The sequence below is a fragment of the Mustela nigripes genome, chromosome 2, assembly GCF_022355385.1.
Source record: "Mustela nigripes isolate SB6536 chromosome 2, MUSNIG.SB6536, whole genome shotgun sequence".
In the NCBI taxonomy this organism is placed as follows: Eukaryota; Metazoa; Chordata; class Mammalia; order Carnivora; family Mustelidae; genus Mustela; species Mustela nigripes.
Genome location: NC_081558.1, coordinates 5,153,786 through 5,174,382, shown reverse-complemented (window position 1 = coordinate 5,174,382; position 20,597 = coordinate 5,153,786). Strand labels below are relative to the sequence as shown.

Below are 20,597 nucleotides of genomic sequence, written 5' to 3'. Positions count from 1 at the left end.
GATGTGGGGCTCCATCCCAGGACCTGGAGATCATGACCTGAGCCGAAGGCAGCCACTCAACTGAACTACCCAGGCGCCCCTGAATTTGTACTTTAATGGCATCACCCTCTTATTTTTTATAATAAGCTATTTATAGCAAGTTTCCAGTTTGCAGTGTGATGTAAGGTGACATTTAAAAACATATTTAGGGGGAAAAAGTGTCAATTAAAAGAAAGTATGAACAAAATCATAGTTCAGGAGATGGCAAGACCCAGGAATGTGGGCAGCATTGGGTTAAGTCAACCAGTCCATAGAAACCTAGCCTGGAAGTTTGTCTCCTCAGCCAAGGCCTGGCTTATTCCTGACTTCTGATTACACTCACTGCAGGAGAGGGACTGGATAGACAGGTGGCCTCTTGTCCCCGCTGCTTTGCATTTGGACTCTTCTCCCTCATTCTGACAGACTACTGGGGCCTCTTCCATCATCTCTGAGCCTCGCTGAGCAGGCAGATTCAGAGGTTGGTGAGGCTCCATCTGTCCCAGCGATCCCTTGAGTCTAGGAGAGGTCTAAGGGCGAGGAAGGTAAGCTTAGATACCTGTGCAGCCCCGGGAGAAGACCTGGTGTGCACAGGGGAATTTAGTAGAGCAGGGAATTCAGTAGAGCAGTAGAGCTGAATTTAATTTAGCAGAGGTGGGTGTGGGGTGAGGAGATCCTTGAAGATGGTTGATAGAAGGAAATTCTATGAGACAGAGGAGTTTCGGGAGTACGTGGGAATGGGGTCTACCCTCTGTGTCAGGCTGGGCTGTTGGAGTTCGTCTCTGGGCCTGGAATTCTCAGTCTGGGTCAGAATCGCCAGGCCACATTAAGCAGCTAGGATGGTGTGGCAGATGAGATATTCCTCCAGAGCCTGTTAATGCAGCCATTCTGAGAGAGAGGGGGTAAAGACAACGTAACCTTTGTAAACCTAGAGAGAGTTCAGTGGTTGAATAGGAGCTTCTCCAAGATCTGGTGAAGCATTTCAAAGTTCCAGAGACACTGGGGAGCCGGATGCTACGGGGAAAGGGACCTGGAGGCTTCTGAACGTTTTCCCGGGCTCTGGCTTCTTCCCAGGCCAACATGGTTGCCCCAGGACACAACCTTTAGCGCCCTTAAAAACCTGTTTCTGGGCAGAGCCGAGTCTTCAGGATAAAGGGATCCAGGGGCAGGCAGAAAGGAACCACCCTTAAGGTTAATGGGCTCGTCTGGCCAGTGACTAATTTCTTCTATCATGTTGGGATTCTTGCCTATTCATTCACTCAAGAAACATCCATGAGCACACACTAAGTCCTCAGCTACATGTTTCGGGGTTTGGTTAATGCACTCAGTGAGAGGAACTTAGACCATGAACTCCGCACCCAGGAGCTCCCAACCTGGCAGGGAGACAGGCCGGACAGAGCCCAGGTATTCGGTGCAGGATGATACCTGCTTAGGCAGAGAGCATTTTGCACAGCAGTCTTGTCTGGCCCGGCCGGGGTCCTAGGGAACTCCTTTATATTCTAGTAAACAAAACTTTCGCGGCTTCTCTGTGCCAGCTCTGATCAGAGTGGAAGCTGGGAGTGAGTAGGTCCCTGTAGGGAGTTGGGGGGGTGCCTCCCCTCCCCGACTTCGAGACCGGGGGAAGTATCGTAGGTACCTAACACAAATTGTTTGCGGTAATGAATGAATAACAGCTGCCGGTCCGCGCGTGCGCGTGGCGGAGGCGTGGCCCCGACCAGGGGCGTGGCCCGTGGCGGGAGGGGACGAGGCGGGAGCGGGCCGCGGCGCGCGCAGGCGTTACTGGTCGCGCCGAGTCACGTGAGCGCGCAGGCGCAGCGGCTCGCATCCAGCTCCCTCACACAAAGCCCAGACGCGGAGAAAATGGCGGCAGGGGTCGAAGCAGCGGCCGAGGTGGCGACGACGGAGACCAAAATGGAGGAGGAGAGCGGCGCGCCCGGCGTGCCAAGCGGCAACGGGGCTCCGGGCCCGAAGGGGTGAGTATTCCACGGCTCCCTGTCCTGGGCCCGGCACCTTCGGCGGCTGGCGGCGGCTCCGTTAGGTCTGTTGGTGGCCTCCCACCGGCGCGGCCGCGGCCCGGGCCTTCCTAGCCCGGCCGGCCTGTGGGGGCGGCCTTGGCCGTGAGGAGTGAAGCCGGGCCGCCCCGTGAGCGCCTCAAGGATCGCCCTCTCCTCCCAGGACGCGGACCTCGGCTCCGCCGGCCCGTGTAGGCCGGGCCCGACGCCGAGGCCTGAGGCCGGGCCCCTGCGCATGGGGATGATGGCGCGGGTTCGGGAAGCCGGGGAGTCGCGGAGTCCGCCGCCCGCTAGCCTGTCGAGTGACCTTGGGTTGAGTGGTTTCACAACTCCCCTCCCCTACCGCCCCGGGTCTCAGTTTCGCGATCCGTAAAGTGGGGGGGAGGGGAGGGCGTGCGCGCGCAGCAGTTCGCGCGCGGTGAGCCCCGGTAAACGGCAGCCGGGGCGAGGCGGTTAGCTTTCGGCAGGCACCGCGAGGCCGGTTCGGGGCGCCACCTCTTCCTTTTCCCCTCCCCCGCCCCGCGGGGAGTTGCCTCGGTCGGAGCCGCCGCTAGCCCCATGCTCTGGCCGGGACTCGAGTCCCTCGCGGCGCCCCTCGCGCCTCCCAGGTGCGCAGTAGGTAATTGTAGAGAGTTCGCATCTGCTGCTCAGGGTTCACCCTTAGAAACAACCAAACAAAGGGTGGGGGCGGCGGGAAGAAAGCTCCTCTTCCGTGTTCCAGGGGCAGATTTTCCCCTCATGAGGCGCGCTCGCCGACTTGCGAACTTCGTCACCTTTTCTAGTGCAGCGTGGGGCTCTGTCTTGGGGTTCCTGGTTTTTCAAGTTTAATTAAAGATTTAACGCATCATCTTGTGTCCCGGTGAGACCCAGCCATTCCGATAGCAGTCACCTGAAAGACGCGAGAGACGTGGCTACAACCTACAGCTGGGAGGAGAGGGGACGCCGGGGCGCACAGTTGATTTCCTACAAATTGTTTAAAAATTGTGGTAACACACGTAACCTACGATTTACAGCTTTAACCGTTTTTGATCGTGCGATTCAGTGACGTGAAGCGGATTCACAGTGTTGTGCGACTATCATCCCCTGTCCCCGTCCAGAACTTGATCATCTTCCCAAACTGCAGCGCTTACACATGAACTTACTCTCCCTCTTTCCGCAGCTGCTGGTCACCTCTGTTACAAGTTTGTCTTTTATGAATTTGCCTTCCCACAAAGTTTTAGTGTGCATAACTAGAGTTCGTGGAGATCGAAAGGTTATGCGGTTAAATTGGCTTTATGTGAATGAGCATTCAGTAAATACTGGCTTTGTTAAATTCTCTCTCCTTAGGTTGGGAGGAGCAAAATACCATGGTTACTGGTCCTGAGAAATCAACAGAAAGGCATCCTGGAAGTATTCCCAACACTTTGCTATTGAAAACTGGGAAGAGATGTGCTTATGTGCACTTTCTTCATCATCTTTTGGGGAGCCTAGTGGGATTTCTGAGGGCCATTTTGGGGGGCCTTTAAGATATATTTATTTCCGGTGTTTATTTTTCTTTCAAAGCATTTATTACAGGATGAAGTACTGCTAGAACCGGGTTAGGTGGTAAGTTTGGTTATAGATTATAGCGGCTGGGGTACGTTCTTCAGATTTCCCTTTTTCCACTGTTCATTTTCAGGTAGTCATTTTGTGGCTAATTCACTTAACATGTGCACAGTTAGAAAGAACCGGAAGATTTTAGAGATAAAATAGCCCTTGTTGAAAAGAACCTAGAGCCTAGGACTGCCTAATCCTGGATAATTTGGGAAGATAGTAACATTTAGATCTATTTTGTAGGGCTTATTTTTTTTGTTGTTGTTGGTTTTTGTTTTTTTTTTTTTTTTGGTTTGAGGAAGCTCTTTAGAATCAAGCCCTGACCCAGAGAAGGAAGCAATTTACATTTCTGTAGTAGGGTAAGTTGGCTGTGATAGTAGTAAAAGGAGTTACTTGGCGGGAAGCCTGGAGGGCCCAGGTCCCTCCAACCTAACCTGCTGTGGGGCCCGGAGATGTACCTTTGGTTGGAGAGGGATGAAAAAACGGGAGGATTGGGGAGAGGCTGAGAGGAGAGGGCCCAAAGACAAGGCATTTAAGTGTATGCTTTGCATATTTGTAAAAAACTGAAGCTGCTGTGGCACTTAATGCTAAAACACTGGGAGCCCACTGGTGGGCAATGAATTCCAGGCTAAAGAATCTAGATTTTTATCTTGAAAGCCTTTGAGGGATGGGAATGGAGTGAAACTTAGTTCTTCTGCCCCTTGTGTCCCAGGAGTGGAGCAATGAGCAAGCAGGCTTGATTGAGGACCCCAGATAGGAAAGCTGATTGTTCAGTTCATTTTTTTCTGGGTGCGGAAGGTGGATTTGTTTTATTTTGATGAGAAATCTTCCATCTAAAAGGCAAGTAAGATTCAGAGTTAAGAGTATATTTAGTTAGAGAAGAAGTATTCATTTTAGAGGACTATTCGAGGGTTTAGGTGTGTGTCTGACTGCCCTCCCCATAAATGTAGGTTGTACCATATATTTAAAATCAGTGACTTAACCTATTTCTTTTCTAGATTAAACTTGTGACTGAATCAGAAAATTGAGAGATGGAGGTTATTTAAAAAAAAAAAATTATATTTGGTATAGATTGCCAGGAGGTAACATTGTGATAGCTCTGTTTTAGAACTGAAAAAAATTTTTTTAAGCAATCGAGAAAACTTGGGTTAAGGAAATTGACTCAGAAACTAGGGGTGACCATCTAGACTCTTAAGGCCCTAGTTGCTTCCACAGTACTATCCTGGTAACCTCTCTAAACACTGTCATTGAAAGTGTTTTATTTAAACCACATTCTCCACTTTGCAAAGATTTGAGTGTCTGCTGTTCTTTAAAAAGTGACTGTATACTTGATACAGGATTTTTGAAGCACAGTAGATTGTGAACTGAACTTCAGAGAGGGTTTTGTATTATAAGAATGAATGCTGCCAGCTCTTGACTTTGACTCTTTGGTTTTATTCATGGCTAGGCGAAGAGATACTAGTCTGCGAAGATTAGGTTGTTTCATGGACTCTCCCATGATCATGTTTTACAGTCACAGAAAGCATTGAATTGCTCCTTTGGGCAGTCCGTAATGAGTACAGTGCCTGAGCCTCCTCAGCCACCACCCTGGTGGGCTTGTTTTAATCACTATGTCAAGGTAGAAGACTAGGAATGGATCAGTTCCCCTCAAGAAAATTACTGGTACAGAGATATATCCGTGCCCCAGTTACTGGGTGCCAAGTTGTCTTTAAACCTGTAGGTGTGGATGGTCCTCTCCTTTTACAGAGGAAGGAGCTGAGGCCCAGCAAAGACCGTGGTGTTGCTGTATAGACCTGGATGTGTGGTGCTTAGTCACCTGTAGTGCTTCCCCTTTGGATATTGTGCTGGACATTGACCAGACTGCTTTTTGTTAGGTTGTTTGTTGATTCCCATAGCATCCCTGGGGGCTACCCTGAATACAGGTTATGCTGGTTTTGCTGGTAAAGAAACAGGTACGGAGCGTGAGTTGCAAGGGTGGTTTAGTGGTGGATCTGGAGCTAGAAGAGTGCCAGGACTAGTGCTCTGTGCGCTAAGTGCATTAGAGAGCTCGGGGCCTAACATAAGGGATGATGATTCTCAGGGGACTTGTTGGGGGAGAAGGAGTCTTTGCTCTTGGGACAGGTGGTCAGGATTTCAGGGTGTTGGGAGTTGCCATTTCAGACTATACTCTTCATTGAAAAACTGAAAGTGGTGAGAGTATTGAACTCTCTGAAGAGTAAGAGGGGTTAGGGATTCAGCAAATGGAGCAGTTTTTGTGGAGCAGGAACTGTCCTTACAGTTGTGGTGTTTAGGTACAGTATAATTCTCATTCGGTGGAGCAGTGATGTGAAAAAAGGGATTTTCAAAGAATGCAGTGAGTGAAATAGTTCCCAAGCCGTATTAGATATACTTCATTTTCATGACTCGAAGGTATTTACAGATATTTTAGGCTTGTGTTTTGATGTATCATGAAATAGGTTGATAGACTGTTAGAAAAAATTTTTATTTCTGTTCAGTCTACTTAGACCTTAAGGTGGATGATTGGGTGCCAGAATAGACAGTGTTCATTGGCAGTTGGGAATTGAGAGCCAGTTAGCAAGGAGAGCATCAGTAAGAGATTTAGCTGGCCTAGGTAGGTCTCTTATTGTGGTTTCCGTTGCTTTGAAGGATTCCATATTTGATACTTTATGTTGGAGTTACAAGTAAGTTATTGGGTCAGGTTTGAAATTTAATGAACATAAGTGGAAACTTAAAAAATTGTATTCTTGGCACAATAAGCTGTACATAATGGAAATGTGCAGCACAAGTGTCAATATTGTGAATCCCTCACCGAGTCAAGGTAATAAATGTGTCCATGACCCCCAGCAATTTTTTCTCACTCTGTAATCTTCTCAGTCCTCTGTTTCTCCATCCCCAGGCAGCATTTCAGTCCAGGGGACATTTGGAAGCGTCTTGGAGATATTTTTGATTTTTACCTTCAGGACTGAAGGATTGATTGAGTTGCTACTAAGATCTCTTGGGTAGAAGTCTGGGATGCATGTGGCAGACCCACAGAACAGAGCTGTTGTCCCAGAATGTCCGTAGTGCTGAGGTTGAGAAACCCTGCTGTGGATTAATTTGCCAGATTAGATTTTCTCAAATATAAAATTTTATATGATGGTATCATACTGTATTGTAACCCTTTTGTTTGGTTTCTTTGAGTGTTTCTTGTTGCATGTAGTTGTTAACGTTTTGTTGCTGAGAAGTATTTCAATTTACGGATCTACTACAACTTCGTTTTTCATTTACTTGTTTAGTACATAGATAGCTGGGTTTGGGACATTACAAATAGTGTTGCTGTGAACACTTAAGGTTCAAGTTTTTGTATGGATATACACTCTCTCTTGGAAAAGTATCTAGCTGCAGATGATTGAGTCATATATTAGGTGTGTGTTTAACCTTTTTAATGTCTATAATTCAATTTGGCGTGTTTGGGATTGAGCAATTTTGTCAGTGTTGTCAAAATATAATCTTAAAAAAATTTACTTCTTGGGGGCACCTGGGTGGCTCAGTGGGTTAAGCCTCTGCCTTCAGCTCAGGTCATGATCTCAGGGTCCTGGGATAGAGTCCCACCTCGGGCTCTCAGTGGGGAGCCTTGCCCCCCCCTCCCCCCGCCTACTTGTGATCTCTGTTTGTCAAATAAATAAATAAAATCTTGAAACCACATGGAAACAAACCAAAGAAAGCCACGTACTTTTAAAAAGCTTTTGGAGTTAAGTGTTATAAATATCTTGGGGCTAGAGAAGAGTATTCCTGAAATTTTATCCTGAAGACAAATGAGAAAATAGGATTGGATATTTCATTTTATTTTACTTTTTTCAGATTTTTATTTATTTGGTAGAGAGAGAGCGAGCAGGAGAGGGAATACAGGCAGGGGGAGTAGGAGAGGGAGAAGCAGGCTTCCCATTAAGCAGGGAGCTAGGGGAGCCTAGTGCGGGGCTTGATCCCAGAACCCTGAGATCATGGCCTGAGCTGAAGGCAGATGCATGATGACATTTTTATTTTACTTTAAAAAAACATTTTTTTTTTGTTAAGATTTTATTTATTTGACAGGGATCACAAATAAGCAGAGAGGCAGGTGGGGGTTGGGGGGAGGAGACCCTGGGATCATGACCTGAGCTGAAGGCAGAGGCTTAACCCACTGAGCCACCCAGGCGCCCCTGGACATTTTAAAAAACTTTTCAAGATACCACTCTTAGAACTCTGTTAGCTGTATTTGAATATGTACATTGAGTGAGATATCTTTGAGGGTGGTTTACAATTCTGTGTTAAGAAGGATTAGTGGTATAGAGATTATTTAAGAAAAAATAAAGTTTTAGAAAGGGGCATTTGGCTGGCCCAGTTGGTAGAACATGTGATTCTTGGTCACAGGGTTGTGAGTTCAAGTCCCACATTGGGCATAGAGATTACTTTAAAAAGAAAAAAGGTTGATGTTGATTGCTGAGTTTATGAAAATGTAAATTTTTTAAGAAGCTGGAAGTGACGAGATAGTTCTCACTCCATTTACTTGGGATGAAACTTCTCAGACAGTGGAAATGATTAGCCAGAGGAGGATTTGGGTAGAGTGCTGTGCTCACATCTTGGACATAATCCATATGAGCTGCTTTCTTGATGGTGAGCCATGTGATGTGGATTAACCCCAAACCAGATACCCAGCTTCGGTGGTTAGACTGGGTAGCTAGCCTATTCTTAGCCATAATTATCTGCAGAATATGGGCTGGACACTTTGTTACCCGCTTTGACTGTAATTAGTTATTTATATATTTTGTAACTGATAGATGAGGTAAGCAGGTGTGTGAAAACATGGACTGTGTCATGGTTTTTAATGTAATTATAGAGTCTGTGGGTTTCAAAAGACCAGTTATATTAAAATATGTTTCTATCCACAGACCCTCTCTGGAAGTCCGTGGTTGGTGCTCTGCATTTTATGAATTTTTACTAACACTTGCCTTCTTATCTGCCAGGAGCAAGAGACACGTTGGCAAATATGCTCTGTCTGGCAGACTTCGGTGTGGAGCTTTCATACGGAGTAGACAGGTGGCCTCTGTGATGGTTGAGGGTTTCCTTTGAGATCTGCTTGTGCTGTGCAGCCAGACTGAGGAGGATCTGTTATTAACTTGGGGTAGACAGAATACTAGGAATTTGCGGATTACGGTAGCTGTATCCCTCCATATCTGCTAGCGTCTGTGAAGGAAGTCTGTTTATTGCATGTTGATATGTGTGAAATCATGAGGAAACTGCCTTCCTTACTTTTGCCTAGGAGGATACCTTCACTGGGTTACCACTTGGAACCCTTGTGTTTGGATTGAAGGGACCAACAGGGGAAAAATAAAAACCCCAAAACCTTAGGGCTACAAAAAGTTGCTAACTTTAAAAATTTTCCAAGTGGAGTGGCTGGCTGACTTAGTTGGTAGGGCATGTGACTCAGGGTCCTGAGGTTAAGCCCCACATAGCTTACTTTAAAAAAAAAAAAAAAAAATTATTTTTTAGATCCAAGTAAATAATGTTATAAGAACAAAGTCCTCTAGCTGTCATCTCGTATTTGAACATTACCTCTCCCACACAAGGAAGACATATCCTAGAATAAATATCAGCCCTTTAATTAAATAAAGGTAGGCGTATAAATCATTAATAACATAATCTTGGCTTTTTGTTTTTCCATTTTTGTCATGGATCACAAAGTCTCTGCTAGGCTCTGTGGTTTGGGAGTTGCTGGATTTTCACTGGTGGAAAGCATAGGGGTTGTTAAGCAGAAAGTGCAGGGACTTCCTGTGTCTGCCAGATCCCAGTTGTTCCTGGTCCCCTCTCACTGGTGTCTGCCTGTGGTCACTGTACCTGAGTGGGCAGCTCATGGAGTAGCTTCACTTGGCCCGCCCATGCGTGGTCCGTGGGCCGCGTGCAGCGATCCGTTTCTCTGTGCTGTGGCCTAAGCTTCCAGCCTGACGTCTGGTTCTGTGTTTTTTGAAGTTTGCTTTTCTTCTGAAACTTATGTCCTGTCCTAACTTAAACCGAATTTGTATCTGTAGAGCTTAGAAATGAAGTGTTAGTGTGGAGATGCCGGACACACAAAGGTAAAGAATATTACAGGTAAAGCCATGCTGAAAAAGCAGGCAGCCTTAGCTGAAGGTGGGATCTTTTCCTGGGTGTTGTCTTACCTATTGGGTCTGTTAGACTTTAGTTTTCTTAGGGTTGTATAGAAAATGGCTTTTTTCTGGTAAAAACAAAACAGAAACTTTCTTATTGTGGTAAAAAGTATAAATATAAAATTTGTCATTTTAACCATTTTAAGTGTCTAGTTTAGTGTCAGTAAGTGCTGTGTTGTGCACTGTACCACTATCCATTTTCAGAGCTTTATCATCCCAAACAGAAACTCTCATCCGTGAAACAGTAACTCCCCATTCCCACCTCCCCCAAGCTTCTGGTAACCTCTCTTCTGTCTCTATGCCTGGCTTATTTTGCTTAGTATAGTGTTTTCAGACTTCATCTGTGTTGCAGCAGCTATCAGCAAGCATTTCATGCCTTTTGTGGCTGGATAATATTCCATTGTATGGCTATACCACATTTTCTTGATTCTCTTCATCTGTTGGTGGGCACTTGGGTTGTTTCTACCTCTTGGCTATTAAGAATGCTGCTGTGTGGCGTACAAGTATCTGCTTCTTCACTTCTTTTGGATCTGTACCGCCGGAGTGGAATTGTTGGGTGATATGGTAATTATGTGTTCTCACTTTTTGAGTGACTGCCCAAATTTTCTGTAGTGGCTGCACCGTTTTATATTCCTATTTAAAGAAAAAAATTTTCTCCCAGAACAAAATGATAATTTTCTTTGTGAGGTTAAAATTGGTTGGGCCTATAGGCACCAGCTCATTTCTGTTCCATATAGTCTTGCAAATCTTTCCTTCTCTTTTCCTGTTTCTGGCATGAAGGTAAAGCACTTTGGGCCAGGAGTTGGCCTCTTTTTCCCATGTCTGTTAAAGCCCCTAGGAATGTATGAAGGCGTAGGAGAGCAGTTTCTCGGGAATGGCTTCTTGATAAGTGGGTTTTAAGGAGTGCACTACTGTACCTTTCTGTGCTATGAGCACTTGAGTTTGAATGTGTCAGATCAAAGTCAATATTAGTCTTGTGTTGGATGTAACTGTGTGGAATTGTAAACCTGGCAAATCAAATACTGTCTTTCATATTGTGCTAACATATGGACCCTTTTTTTCCCTTCGAATTCAGTGAAGGAGAGCGACCTACTCAGAATGAGAAGAGGAAGGAGAAAAACATAAAAAGAGGAGGCAATCGCTTTGAGCCATATGCCAATCCAACTAAAAGATACAGAGCCTTCATTACAAACATACCTTTTGATGTGAAATGGCAGTCACTTAAAGACCTGGTTAAAGAAAAAGGTAATGGTACTGGTGGTCGAGTAGGGTAAGAAGGTTGATGTGTCATCTTTTCTGTGGCTAATTCCTTGGTTATTTTTTTGTCAGTGGAAGTTGATCTGGGTAGAGCATGTGTTCTGTCCACGCTTGAGAGTTAAGCCGCTTTACCCACCCTACTTTTTTGTGTGGTCATGCACCCGTGTGTCAAATAGGGTGGTTTGTATGGTCCTTTGGCCTACAAATGATTTTACTGGCTTAATATGGCTAATAGGGCTTTGATTAAGCTTGAGGGGAACCTCTTTGTGTTGAGGAAATTTTTTGATTTCTTCATATTAGGTGGGAGAGGTTTTTCCTTTAAAATTTTTTTTTAAAGCTTTTCAATTCTGGAGGGAAGGTAGTTTGTTTAAATTTTGTGGATGTCTTCCTGGGATCAAAATTTGGTAGTTGGAACTTGTGCTGCTCAGATTCTAAATTCTAAACCATTAGCTTGTATTTAAACTGTTAGGCTTTTTCCCTGGGCAGAAACCTGGGTTAGATCGGCAATCGGAGAGCTCCAGATAAGGCATCTGCTACATGATGCTTTGCTTTCAGGCGCACTTCGGTAGCGGCCCAGTGTCCAGATTCTGGCCTCGGGCAGGGGAAGCAACTGAAGCTCTGCTGCCACCAGGAGGTCCTAGGAGGCTGGTTGTCCCCGTGGTCCTCTGCCTCACCCCCTGTGCACACCACGTGTATCCTCTTTCTTTCCACATTCTTGTTCTGTGCTTTTGTCTTCCTTTCTTTCCTGATTCTTGGCCCTGCTGGTGGCACTCAGGGCTAAAGAGATTGCTCAGCCCTGGTTTAGACAAAACTACTGATAGAGAACAATGTGTCTGATGCCTTGAGGTCTCCAAGGGAAACCTAGAATCAAATTACCCTTAAATGGAGTCTTTTTGAAGGACTGAAAGGTATTGGTTTTCTGGAGCATTCATAATGAAAAGAGATTCAAGCTTGAATTGTCAAATGATTAACATTCAGTGGCAGAGATGCCACTTGGATAGGCCATTTTGGTATGTGTACTGGTGCTCCCAGCATTGGGTTTTGAAATTACGACTGGCCCATTGCCATCATTGTCCCATCACTTAATTTGACCATGACATGCCAGAAGTACTAGGCACCGTGAACTTCTGTGTACATTCATGTAGGCTGCTCCCATGTAGTAGTTTTCCAGATAACATGGATGGAAAAACGTTTGGTGTGAGATTTGTTTTCCTGCCTTGATCAGCCAAATCATTCCTGCCAATGCTCCTAGGGCAAGAGTGAAGTTTCTTCTTTTCGTCTGAAGGGCGTGTCATGTGGCATCCCAGATGCAGTGTTCTTGGTTTTTGGGACTGCTGCTTCAATACAAGCTTAGAATTTCTGTACAGTACAGTTGGGTCTCATTCGAATTAGTTTTGGAATAACCCCCAAATTTGTGTTCTCGTGATTTGGTTGAACCGCTGAATTGATACTTCCATTGATAATAAGGTATAGTAGTTCCAAGAACCAGGAATGTGGCTTTGAAAACGCAATTGTTAGAATTTTGTACGAGATTGCAGGCCAAATTATTTTTTTATTTTTAGGAGTGTGTGAACCAGTTTTGGGACATGATGGATAAAGTAGGTGACATTTTTACTGCTTTACCATTCAGTAATTCAGTTTTGGAAGCCTTAAAGCTGGTAGCAGCAGCAGCCATGACGTTTCTGGATGTAGAAGCAGTTCACCTCAATTTCCTATTAAGTGTGGGGCCAGCCTGGTGGTTTATTTGGATCCTTCCAAACTGGTTCTCATATTCCCCGGCATACTGCTACGAATGCCCTGGCTCAGCCCTTTCAGTGTATTTTTTGGTGGTGTAATTTAGAATTACAGGTGTGCAGTAAATAAGTTATTTTAAACAAATCTTAAAATGTTCTTGTTTAGAGCTCCCCTTTTTAGGTTAAATTAATTATTTTTCTGTTTAAATTACTTGTATTGTGGGTGAAAGAGTTTCATAAGAGAATTTTTTTATGGTAATGCTTCTGTTCAGCACGTGAGGTCTGAAGAAATTTACTGTTCACATACACAGGTCTCTTCAAAAATGTCCTCCTTTTTTTGTTAGGTTTAAAATTGCATTTATTCATGTCTTGGCATACAGATAATATGTTTAGTTGGTTATCAGAAATCTGAAGTATTTACTTGAATCCTGTTGTAAGTTTTCGTTTTTTGAAAACTTGTTACTGCAGCTGGGGGCACTTAGCACCTTAAAAGTCTCAAGGTCACCTCCAGAGTGGGCCAGCTGTGGATACCTGACTTACTACAACTCTGCCACTTTATTGGTCTGCATCTTAAGAGTTCTGTTATTTCAGGAAACCAGCGGAATAAGCTAGAATTAGTTGTCTTCAACTTAAAGGTCTAGAAAGTGTCCTGTTAATGCCACAGTGTCTAACTGCTGCCTCTCAGAAGTGGACTAGTAGCTTCCAAGTGGCAAGACAGGAGCTTTTCTAAGGCTAACCATGCCTAAGATGCCTCATGGACCCCTTCCTAATTCCTGATCTTTCCCCCCTTCTTTGCCACCGAGTGTATATACTCTGTTTTAAATTTGAACATTTAGCAACCTTCTAGGAGATCCTATTAATGCTATAGTGATTGTGTGAATTGGTCACTTTTTCTCCTGGATGGGATCACAGAGCTTGTCTGGGGCCCACCTGTTTGGTGGCAGTATCATGAAATTAGCAGTGATGAATTTAAAGAGGAAAATAAAAAATAAGTATTGAGAACTTTGTTCTGTTCTGAGCCAGACTACCCCCCCCCCCCCCCCCCCCCCCCTTTTTTTTGGCTCATGCACTGCCCCCTCCCTCCCCTGGCAAGTTTTGGATGTGGATTAAACAGCTTTCATAGCTTGTAGAATCACGTAAGCTTTGCCCTTCCTGCCCTAAGTGTCCTCATGGAACAGAGGAAGGGTTTCTGTTGGCCTTCCTTTTGATCATGCTGATTTTTTAACGGAGATAGTACATGGGACAAATGGTTGCTGTGAACACCACAGAGTTGCTAAATTGAAAAAAAAAAAGTTGAGAGCCAGTGTAATTGGAGATCAGGCTTGGAGATTGTCACGTCAAGTTTGCAGATGCTTTCACAGTCTCACAGCCTCCCTGATTTTCATCACTGGAGACAGATTGGGATCACATGAAAAGTGTTTGACCTTAAGGACTAGGTGAAAAAGGTGACCTTGGGAATTTTAAACTTAAATCATGTTGTGCTGCATTACTGCGAAGTCTTCTGTGGGTGAAGAAAGCTCGTTATTGGGCTGCTTATTCTCCTGACCTAGCCAGGGAGTTGGCACCATGGAGGTGGGGCATTTGTAAAGAGACAGGCCTGAGCTGGACCTGCAGTGAGTAAACATGGGAGCACCATGTGAGGAATAAAGGAACATCAGTGATGGAGTTTGCTCTCAATCCCAAGTTGACCAGCAGTCAGTTTAACTTGTGTAAGCAAAGATTTCTTTAAGCACTTAATCCTCTGTCTTCATTTAATAAATCGCCTTTTTTTTTTTTAAAGATCTATTTATTTTGAGAGTGCGCAAGAGAGAGTGAGTGTGCTGGGCAGAGGCAGTGGGGGAGAGAGTCTCGGGTGGACTCCACATGCGGAGTGTGGAATACTAATGTGGGGCCTGGTCCCTTGGCCCTGTGATCATGACCTGAGCCAAAACCAAGAGTTGGACACTTAACCCACTGAGCCACCCGGGGGCCCCTGATGGGATTGTTTTAAGTAAATTTCAAATTCCAGCTGATTAGGAAACTGAGGCTCAGAGAGCAACCGTAGTCCAAAAGAAAGTGTCTGTTGGCTCTTGAAGACAACCTACATTGTGGGGTTGTGGAGCTAAAGTTTCTTTTCTTTCTTTCTTTTTTTTTGGAAAGATTTTATTTATTTATTTGAGTGAGAGAGAGCTAGCGCATGAGCAGGGAGAGGGTGGGAGGGAGAAGCAGACTCCCCGCAGAGCTGGGAGCCCAACGCAGGGCTTGATCCTGGACTCCAGGACCATTACCTGAGCCAAAGGCAGAGGCTCAACCAACAGGCGCCCTAAACTTTATTTATTTTTTATTTAGTAAAAATCCGTATCCAGTCTCTTTGTTCCTTCATATTTTCCTTTTTTTGAAAATTCAGCCTGCATTTTGTGAAGACCTGTTACGCTAACACATTTGTGTCTGTGGGCAACTTGGGTTGTCCCTGCCCCACCAACCTAGTAGTGAGTGCTCTTCTGTCACTGTGGAAGTAGGAGCAGGAATGGGCTCACTAATTTTCTAACTTGTCCATAAATCAAGTAGTCCTTCTGTAGAGTAATTATTTTGCCAGGTTTCAGGTTGTCTGTATATTAAAGACACAAGCTTTCCAAATTAAAATAAGCATCTGTTCTGTGCACCCCTCTAAGCGTGGCCACCTAAGGGGTGTGTTTGATAACGTGCCCTGCTCTGTGGACCCTTCCGCCTCGACCCTCGCCTTTAAATTGTAGGCCTTTTCACATATGAATTCTCTTCAGTGAAGCTTTGTCCTCTGTCCTCCCTCTTTTTTTTTGGTCCATTTCAAAGGAAATGAGAATACAGACACAAGTAGTGTTTGTTACAAAAATATGTGCAGGTGTGTTAAATCACAGTAGCTCCAAGTGACCGCCTGACTCTTTTTGGGTTACTTATTCATTCTGCTTATCCTCTTGATGTGTTTTATGCTTGAGGCTGTGTTTTTAATCATGTAAATATTGGTTAAAGGTGATTTGTTGAAGCATTTTAAAATCAAGGTAGGTGAAAACATTGGGCATTAGATTTTACTAAAGTTTTAGTTCTTTCATTTAGATGTTTTGATATTCAAAGCTGCAGTAGAATTTCCTAGCGCCTTCTTTTGGAAGATCCCATCCATGTCTAGGAAGGGAGAGGAGCAACAGTAGTTTTCCATCAATAACCTGAGAGTTCCATTTGGGCGAGACTGTTGCTGCTACCAGTTTATTAACTCTGCCTCTCAGTCCTAACTCGTGTGCTCTGGTTGATTTGGTCTTTAAACTTCCTTTCTTTGGATATGACCAGACTAGGTGGCAAATTTCACCTTCAGTGTTTTGTTGCCAGTTGTACTGACTACACTAAACAGGTCTTTTGTTTTAATATTGTAGAACTAACAGAGAGGTGGTCTGCTAGTCTCTTCCTACAGGGAAGTATGAACTAGCACTTCCTGCAGGTCCTGTAACCCTGATTTGCTTACATCTCTGAATTGATGTGGACTCTCAGGGTAGTGGTTGGGAATGTATGAGGGACCTGGTTATTATTGATACTCCTTTGGGAGCACTACTACTCCAGCTAGAGCCACAGCAGCTGCCCAACCTGTGGCTAACCTGATAGGATGGAGGGGTTTTTAAATGTAAATTTGTTGTTTTTACCGAACAACGATGCCTTGTGGGGAAACACAAAAAGGGATATTTTAAGCAAAGTTTTGGTGCAGAGGATTGAAGTTGGATGTGTGCCATCACTAGAATGTTAGATGGAAAAAGTTCCAATTTCTAAACCTAGCTTTTTGGAAAAAAAAAGTTTGGTTTGGACTTGCTTGGTGTCTAGGTTGCAGTCAGTGACAGCTTTATGGACATAGACTAGAAATTTAAAAATGCAACAGTATTTGAATTCGACAACATAGTTACAGTTGTCTTGAGTTAGATATTGCGATGATTCATTTTTAAGGTTACTAGATGGTATTTAACAGCTTGTAGAAAATAAATTTGAGGTCTCTTCACTGTATTGACACTATTTGGCATTTTATCAAAGTGGAGATAAAGATAAGGCTGTTGGTCCTCAAATGGCTGCTGCTGTTGAAATGAATGGCTTTTTAAAAACATGGCCTCAGGAATGACTGCACCTTTTTTGGAATCGCTTTACTTTTGTAAGAGTAAAATAAAGCCAATTTGTATGTCTGTCCCTTGGCTATGATCATTTTCTTTTTGCCCAACTGGAGTGCATCCTCCAAAAGTTAAATTATAACAGTCCCTATTTCTTTTTTTTCCCATTTCTTTGCACTGATTCTCTCTCCTTCCTGTTTTGTGCAAAGTGCTGGTTTGGTTCTGTAACAGTCCAAGAAAGGACAAGAGGAGGTGACTTTGAACACTTGTCCTTCATGTTGTCAACTGCAGTGCAGATATATTAGTAATAAGTAATGCCCTTAAAATTGTTAATTTTATTTTAAAAGTAATTTTATCTTACATTTAAATCTTCCCTTCCTATTGTTTTAAAATCCTCATAATTTGAATTCCTTTGAGCAAAGGAATTAGAATAGTTGCGACTTGAGGCCATTAAGAAGTTTAGTTTTACCCTTGTACTGTTGAACCAAACTTGAATACAGAATTGGAGAAGGCATTACTACCATAAAAATAATCCTTAAAAAAAGGGGGGGGGGATATTCCTGAGGACAGAAGCACTTTCTTGACTCTGGAGAGCCTGCTTAAGGGATTTTCTCCAAGTTAACACTAAATTTCTGTTCTTTTTGTGCCATCTTCAAGTTCAGCAGCCATTTTGGTGGTTGTCTTCTTGATGGGTTCTAACATCTGGTCATGGTGGTCATGAATTGGCAATCCAAACCTTGAGGAAAATCTGCAAAATCTTTTGAAATTCTTTATTTTCTGCCCCCCCCCCCTTATGTAGTTCAGAATTACGTGAATCTTAACTTGTCTAGTTGCAAACTGAGCTCTACATTTGCATTTATCTGTGTCTCTCAATGGGGAGGTTGAGAAAGCAGGAAGAAAAAAGCCTGGCTTATTAATTCACTGAAGAGAATCCAGATGCTGCTCTGGTTTATGATCAGATACTGGAACTTCTAACTTCTGGCAGTTCTGGAGCTTGGGACCATGTGCTGGACCAGCGACAGATTTTGTGGAGCCCCATGTAAAATGAAAACGGGAGGCCTCTTGTTAAAATATTAAGGATTTCAAGATTAACATCAGAGGATTAAACCAAGTGCGTGGCCCTCCTCTAAGTGCAGGGCCATGTGCAGTCGGACGGGTTGTACCTGTGTGGCTGGCCACACCATGTGGCGCCTTTGAGCATATATACACTTGAACGGCCTTTGTAGTTAGTATCTGAGCTCAGTTCAGTGGCTTTGCAGCTTGTGTGCTGCTTACCTGCTTTCACTGTGGAAGTATATTGTGTAAAATGTTTGCCTCCCTTCCTCAAAAAAAGTGAAGCACGCAGACTTCTTTCCTATAGATTTGGATTGCCTCTAGTCATGAGTGAGTATTTCAGACAGGGAAGGTGATATGGAAATCTGTGGTAATAGCTTGTTTGTGGTGGGAGGAAAATCAAGGACATAATTGTTAACGAGTCTCACCTACTTTTACTGCACACCTGTAATGCCTAGTTTGGTGGTTTAGAGAATATGGAGTGTTTCTGGGCTTTCTTATAAGGCAGAGGCTCCATACAAGGTTGCTGATGATTGTTCTAAATTCCCATTGTTTTCTTGGCTTTTCTCCCTTGGTTTATGTGTCGTCTGGAAACTGATTTGTAGTTGGTGAGGTAACATACGTGGAGCTCTTAATGGACGCTGAAGGAAAGTCAAGGGTAAGTGTCTGAGAGAATTTCTTCTGTGGATTTACTACTTGAAAAATGTAACTGTATGGTGGCGTGGAATCGAATGAAATCAGGAAGGCAGTGAGTGCTCACGTTACAGTAGCTATGTTTGACTTTGCCAAACATTTGAGTGGGGTGGGGAGGGCATTTGCAAACGGGAGTCCCGCTTCTCCAAATGGCTGGCCAAAGAGCTTTTTGGTATTCTGTTTGGATGCCCAATTTGGATAACTGGGGACCAATAGCAGCATTGTCTCTTTGTTAACAGAGGAATTGGCTGTGTGTGAATTATGCATGGAATTTTAGCGGTGGTATATTAATGTAAAACGTGTGTTTTTGTCTAGAAAATGTTACTCTTGGTCGTTTGCTGAATTTGAAAGTTGTGTGAACCAAAGATTCCGAAAAGTCGCCTTTGTGCCAGTAAATTGTAAAACAAATATTAAAACCTGAACGTTTAAAATTGGCCTAGTTTAAAGAGAAAATAAATTATTTTGTTGTGCAATAGAATGGCTTAGAACAATCAAAGGATGAGCTTTAATTTATGGAAGGGATGGATTTAGGAGGAGTATGATAAGGAATTGATTTGAGTACAGAGAAGCAGATCTAAAGTTTGTGTGATTTCTTGGAGAACCTGAATTTAGGTCTGCTTATTACAACTTCAGTAACTATAGTGCAATGCTGGTAATGTGCAGGCAGAGGAGATAATGAGGAGTCCAGCTTTTAATGAGGAAGGCGAGGCAAGACATTTCCTGTGAGCTTCCCCTTAGAAGGGTTAATTTAAAAACTAACTTTGTTACATAAATCATATTTGTAATTTATGTAACTGTCATTGATATTTACTATGTTTTTCTTTTCTTTTTTCCCCCCTTTCCTTGCTCTTCTGACTGGTCTGTGGCTTCCTCCAAAGGGATGTGCGTAAGTATTGTCTAGTTACTTACTGGCAATTGAGCCTCCTAAATTGTAGGACTGGTTTCACTCATCTCCTTTTGACTCTTCATAGCGTTGTTGAATTCAAGATGGAAGAAAGCATGAAAAAAGCTGCCGAAGTTCTAAACAAGCATAGTCTGAGTGGAAGACCACTGAAAGTCAAAGAAGTAAGCTCTTGAAACAATGTGGATACCATTTATAATTGTCGAGTTGTCCCTGTTTGGAATTAGGAAAAGACAGAAATATTCCTTGACTACATTTTATGGAGCAGACCAGCTTGTTATTTTTAATGAAGAGGGTCAGTCACAGGCTGCGGTAGTCACTCCTGTAAGAACTTTGGAATAGTGGCCGAGCACATCCTCAGCAACCGCTTACTGCCTTCCTAACGTCTCATTTGTCTTAGAGCAGCCTGCCTTGTTTTTTTTTCAGGGGTGCTCAGACCGAGCCCATGGGGTGTATGTATGCGTGTTAAGGGATTCTGTGCCTCCAGTTTTACCCATCCTGAACCCTGCTCTTACCTAGCCAATCTTTTTTCTTCTCTAAAGTGAATTTATCATTAATCTACTTTGATATCTAATCCAAGCCAGATTATCTTTTCTCCCTTGAGGGAGAGGGAAGTTTTTGTTGATTAGAGCGCTCCCTGACTTAATGTTGACATCTTAAAGGAAGATGAGTATATTCAGAACTCAGGAGAGCGTGATAGGGTTTAAGGTTTCTGTGTGTTGAAGAGACACATGAAAGGGCAAAAAGTTGAAGACTAGTGCCAATGCCAGAGTTTCATAAACCTGTTGAGACCTTAACACGAGTCAAACGCCTGAAAAACGTGAAGGACCGGAGTACCTCGGTGATGTAGAACTGCGTTTTCAAACTTTTGGAAAAAAAATCACTGATGGGGTTATCAGAAATTACAAAATCCCATTGAAAATTAGTGAGATTCAACTATACCAAGCCTGTGAAGATCTTATTTCCATCTGGAAGTGTTCTATGTTCTACCAACTAATTCTGTCATCAAACCACTCCCTTCCCCCCCCCCTTTTTTTTTTAGTTAAGTTGAGAGCTAAATTTTACACATTTCTTTCTTCCTATTCCTTTGGCTGGAACTCTTCCTA

At 43.7% G+C, this 20,597-nt stretch overlaps 1 protein-coding gene across 1 annotated transcript in view; it reads left to right on the top strand.

Annotated features, from left to right (window-relative positions):
- The first annotated feature begins 1,834 nt into the window (after window positions 1-1,834).
- HNRNPM (heterogeneous nuclear ribonucleoprotein M) overlaps window positions 1,835-20,597 on the top strand; it is a 40,723-nt gene continuing 21,960 nt past the window's right edge. Inside the window, 5 exon segments of the mRNA XM_059388834.1 lie at window positions 1,835-1,988; window positions 10,836-11,005; window positions 18,503-18,555; window positions 19,469-19,476; window positions 19,562-19,655. Coding sequence (XP_059244817.1) covers window positions 1,876-1,988; window positions 10,836-11,005; window positions 18,503-18,555; window positions 19,469-19,476; window positions 19,562-19,655 — 438 coding nt within the window. The 5' untranslated portion in view covers window positions 1,835-1,875.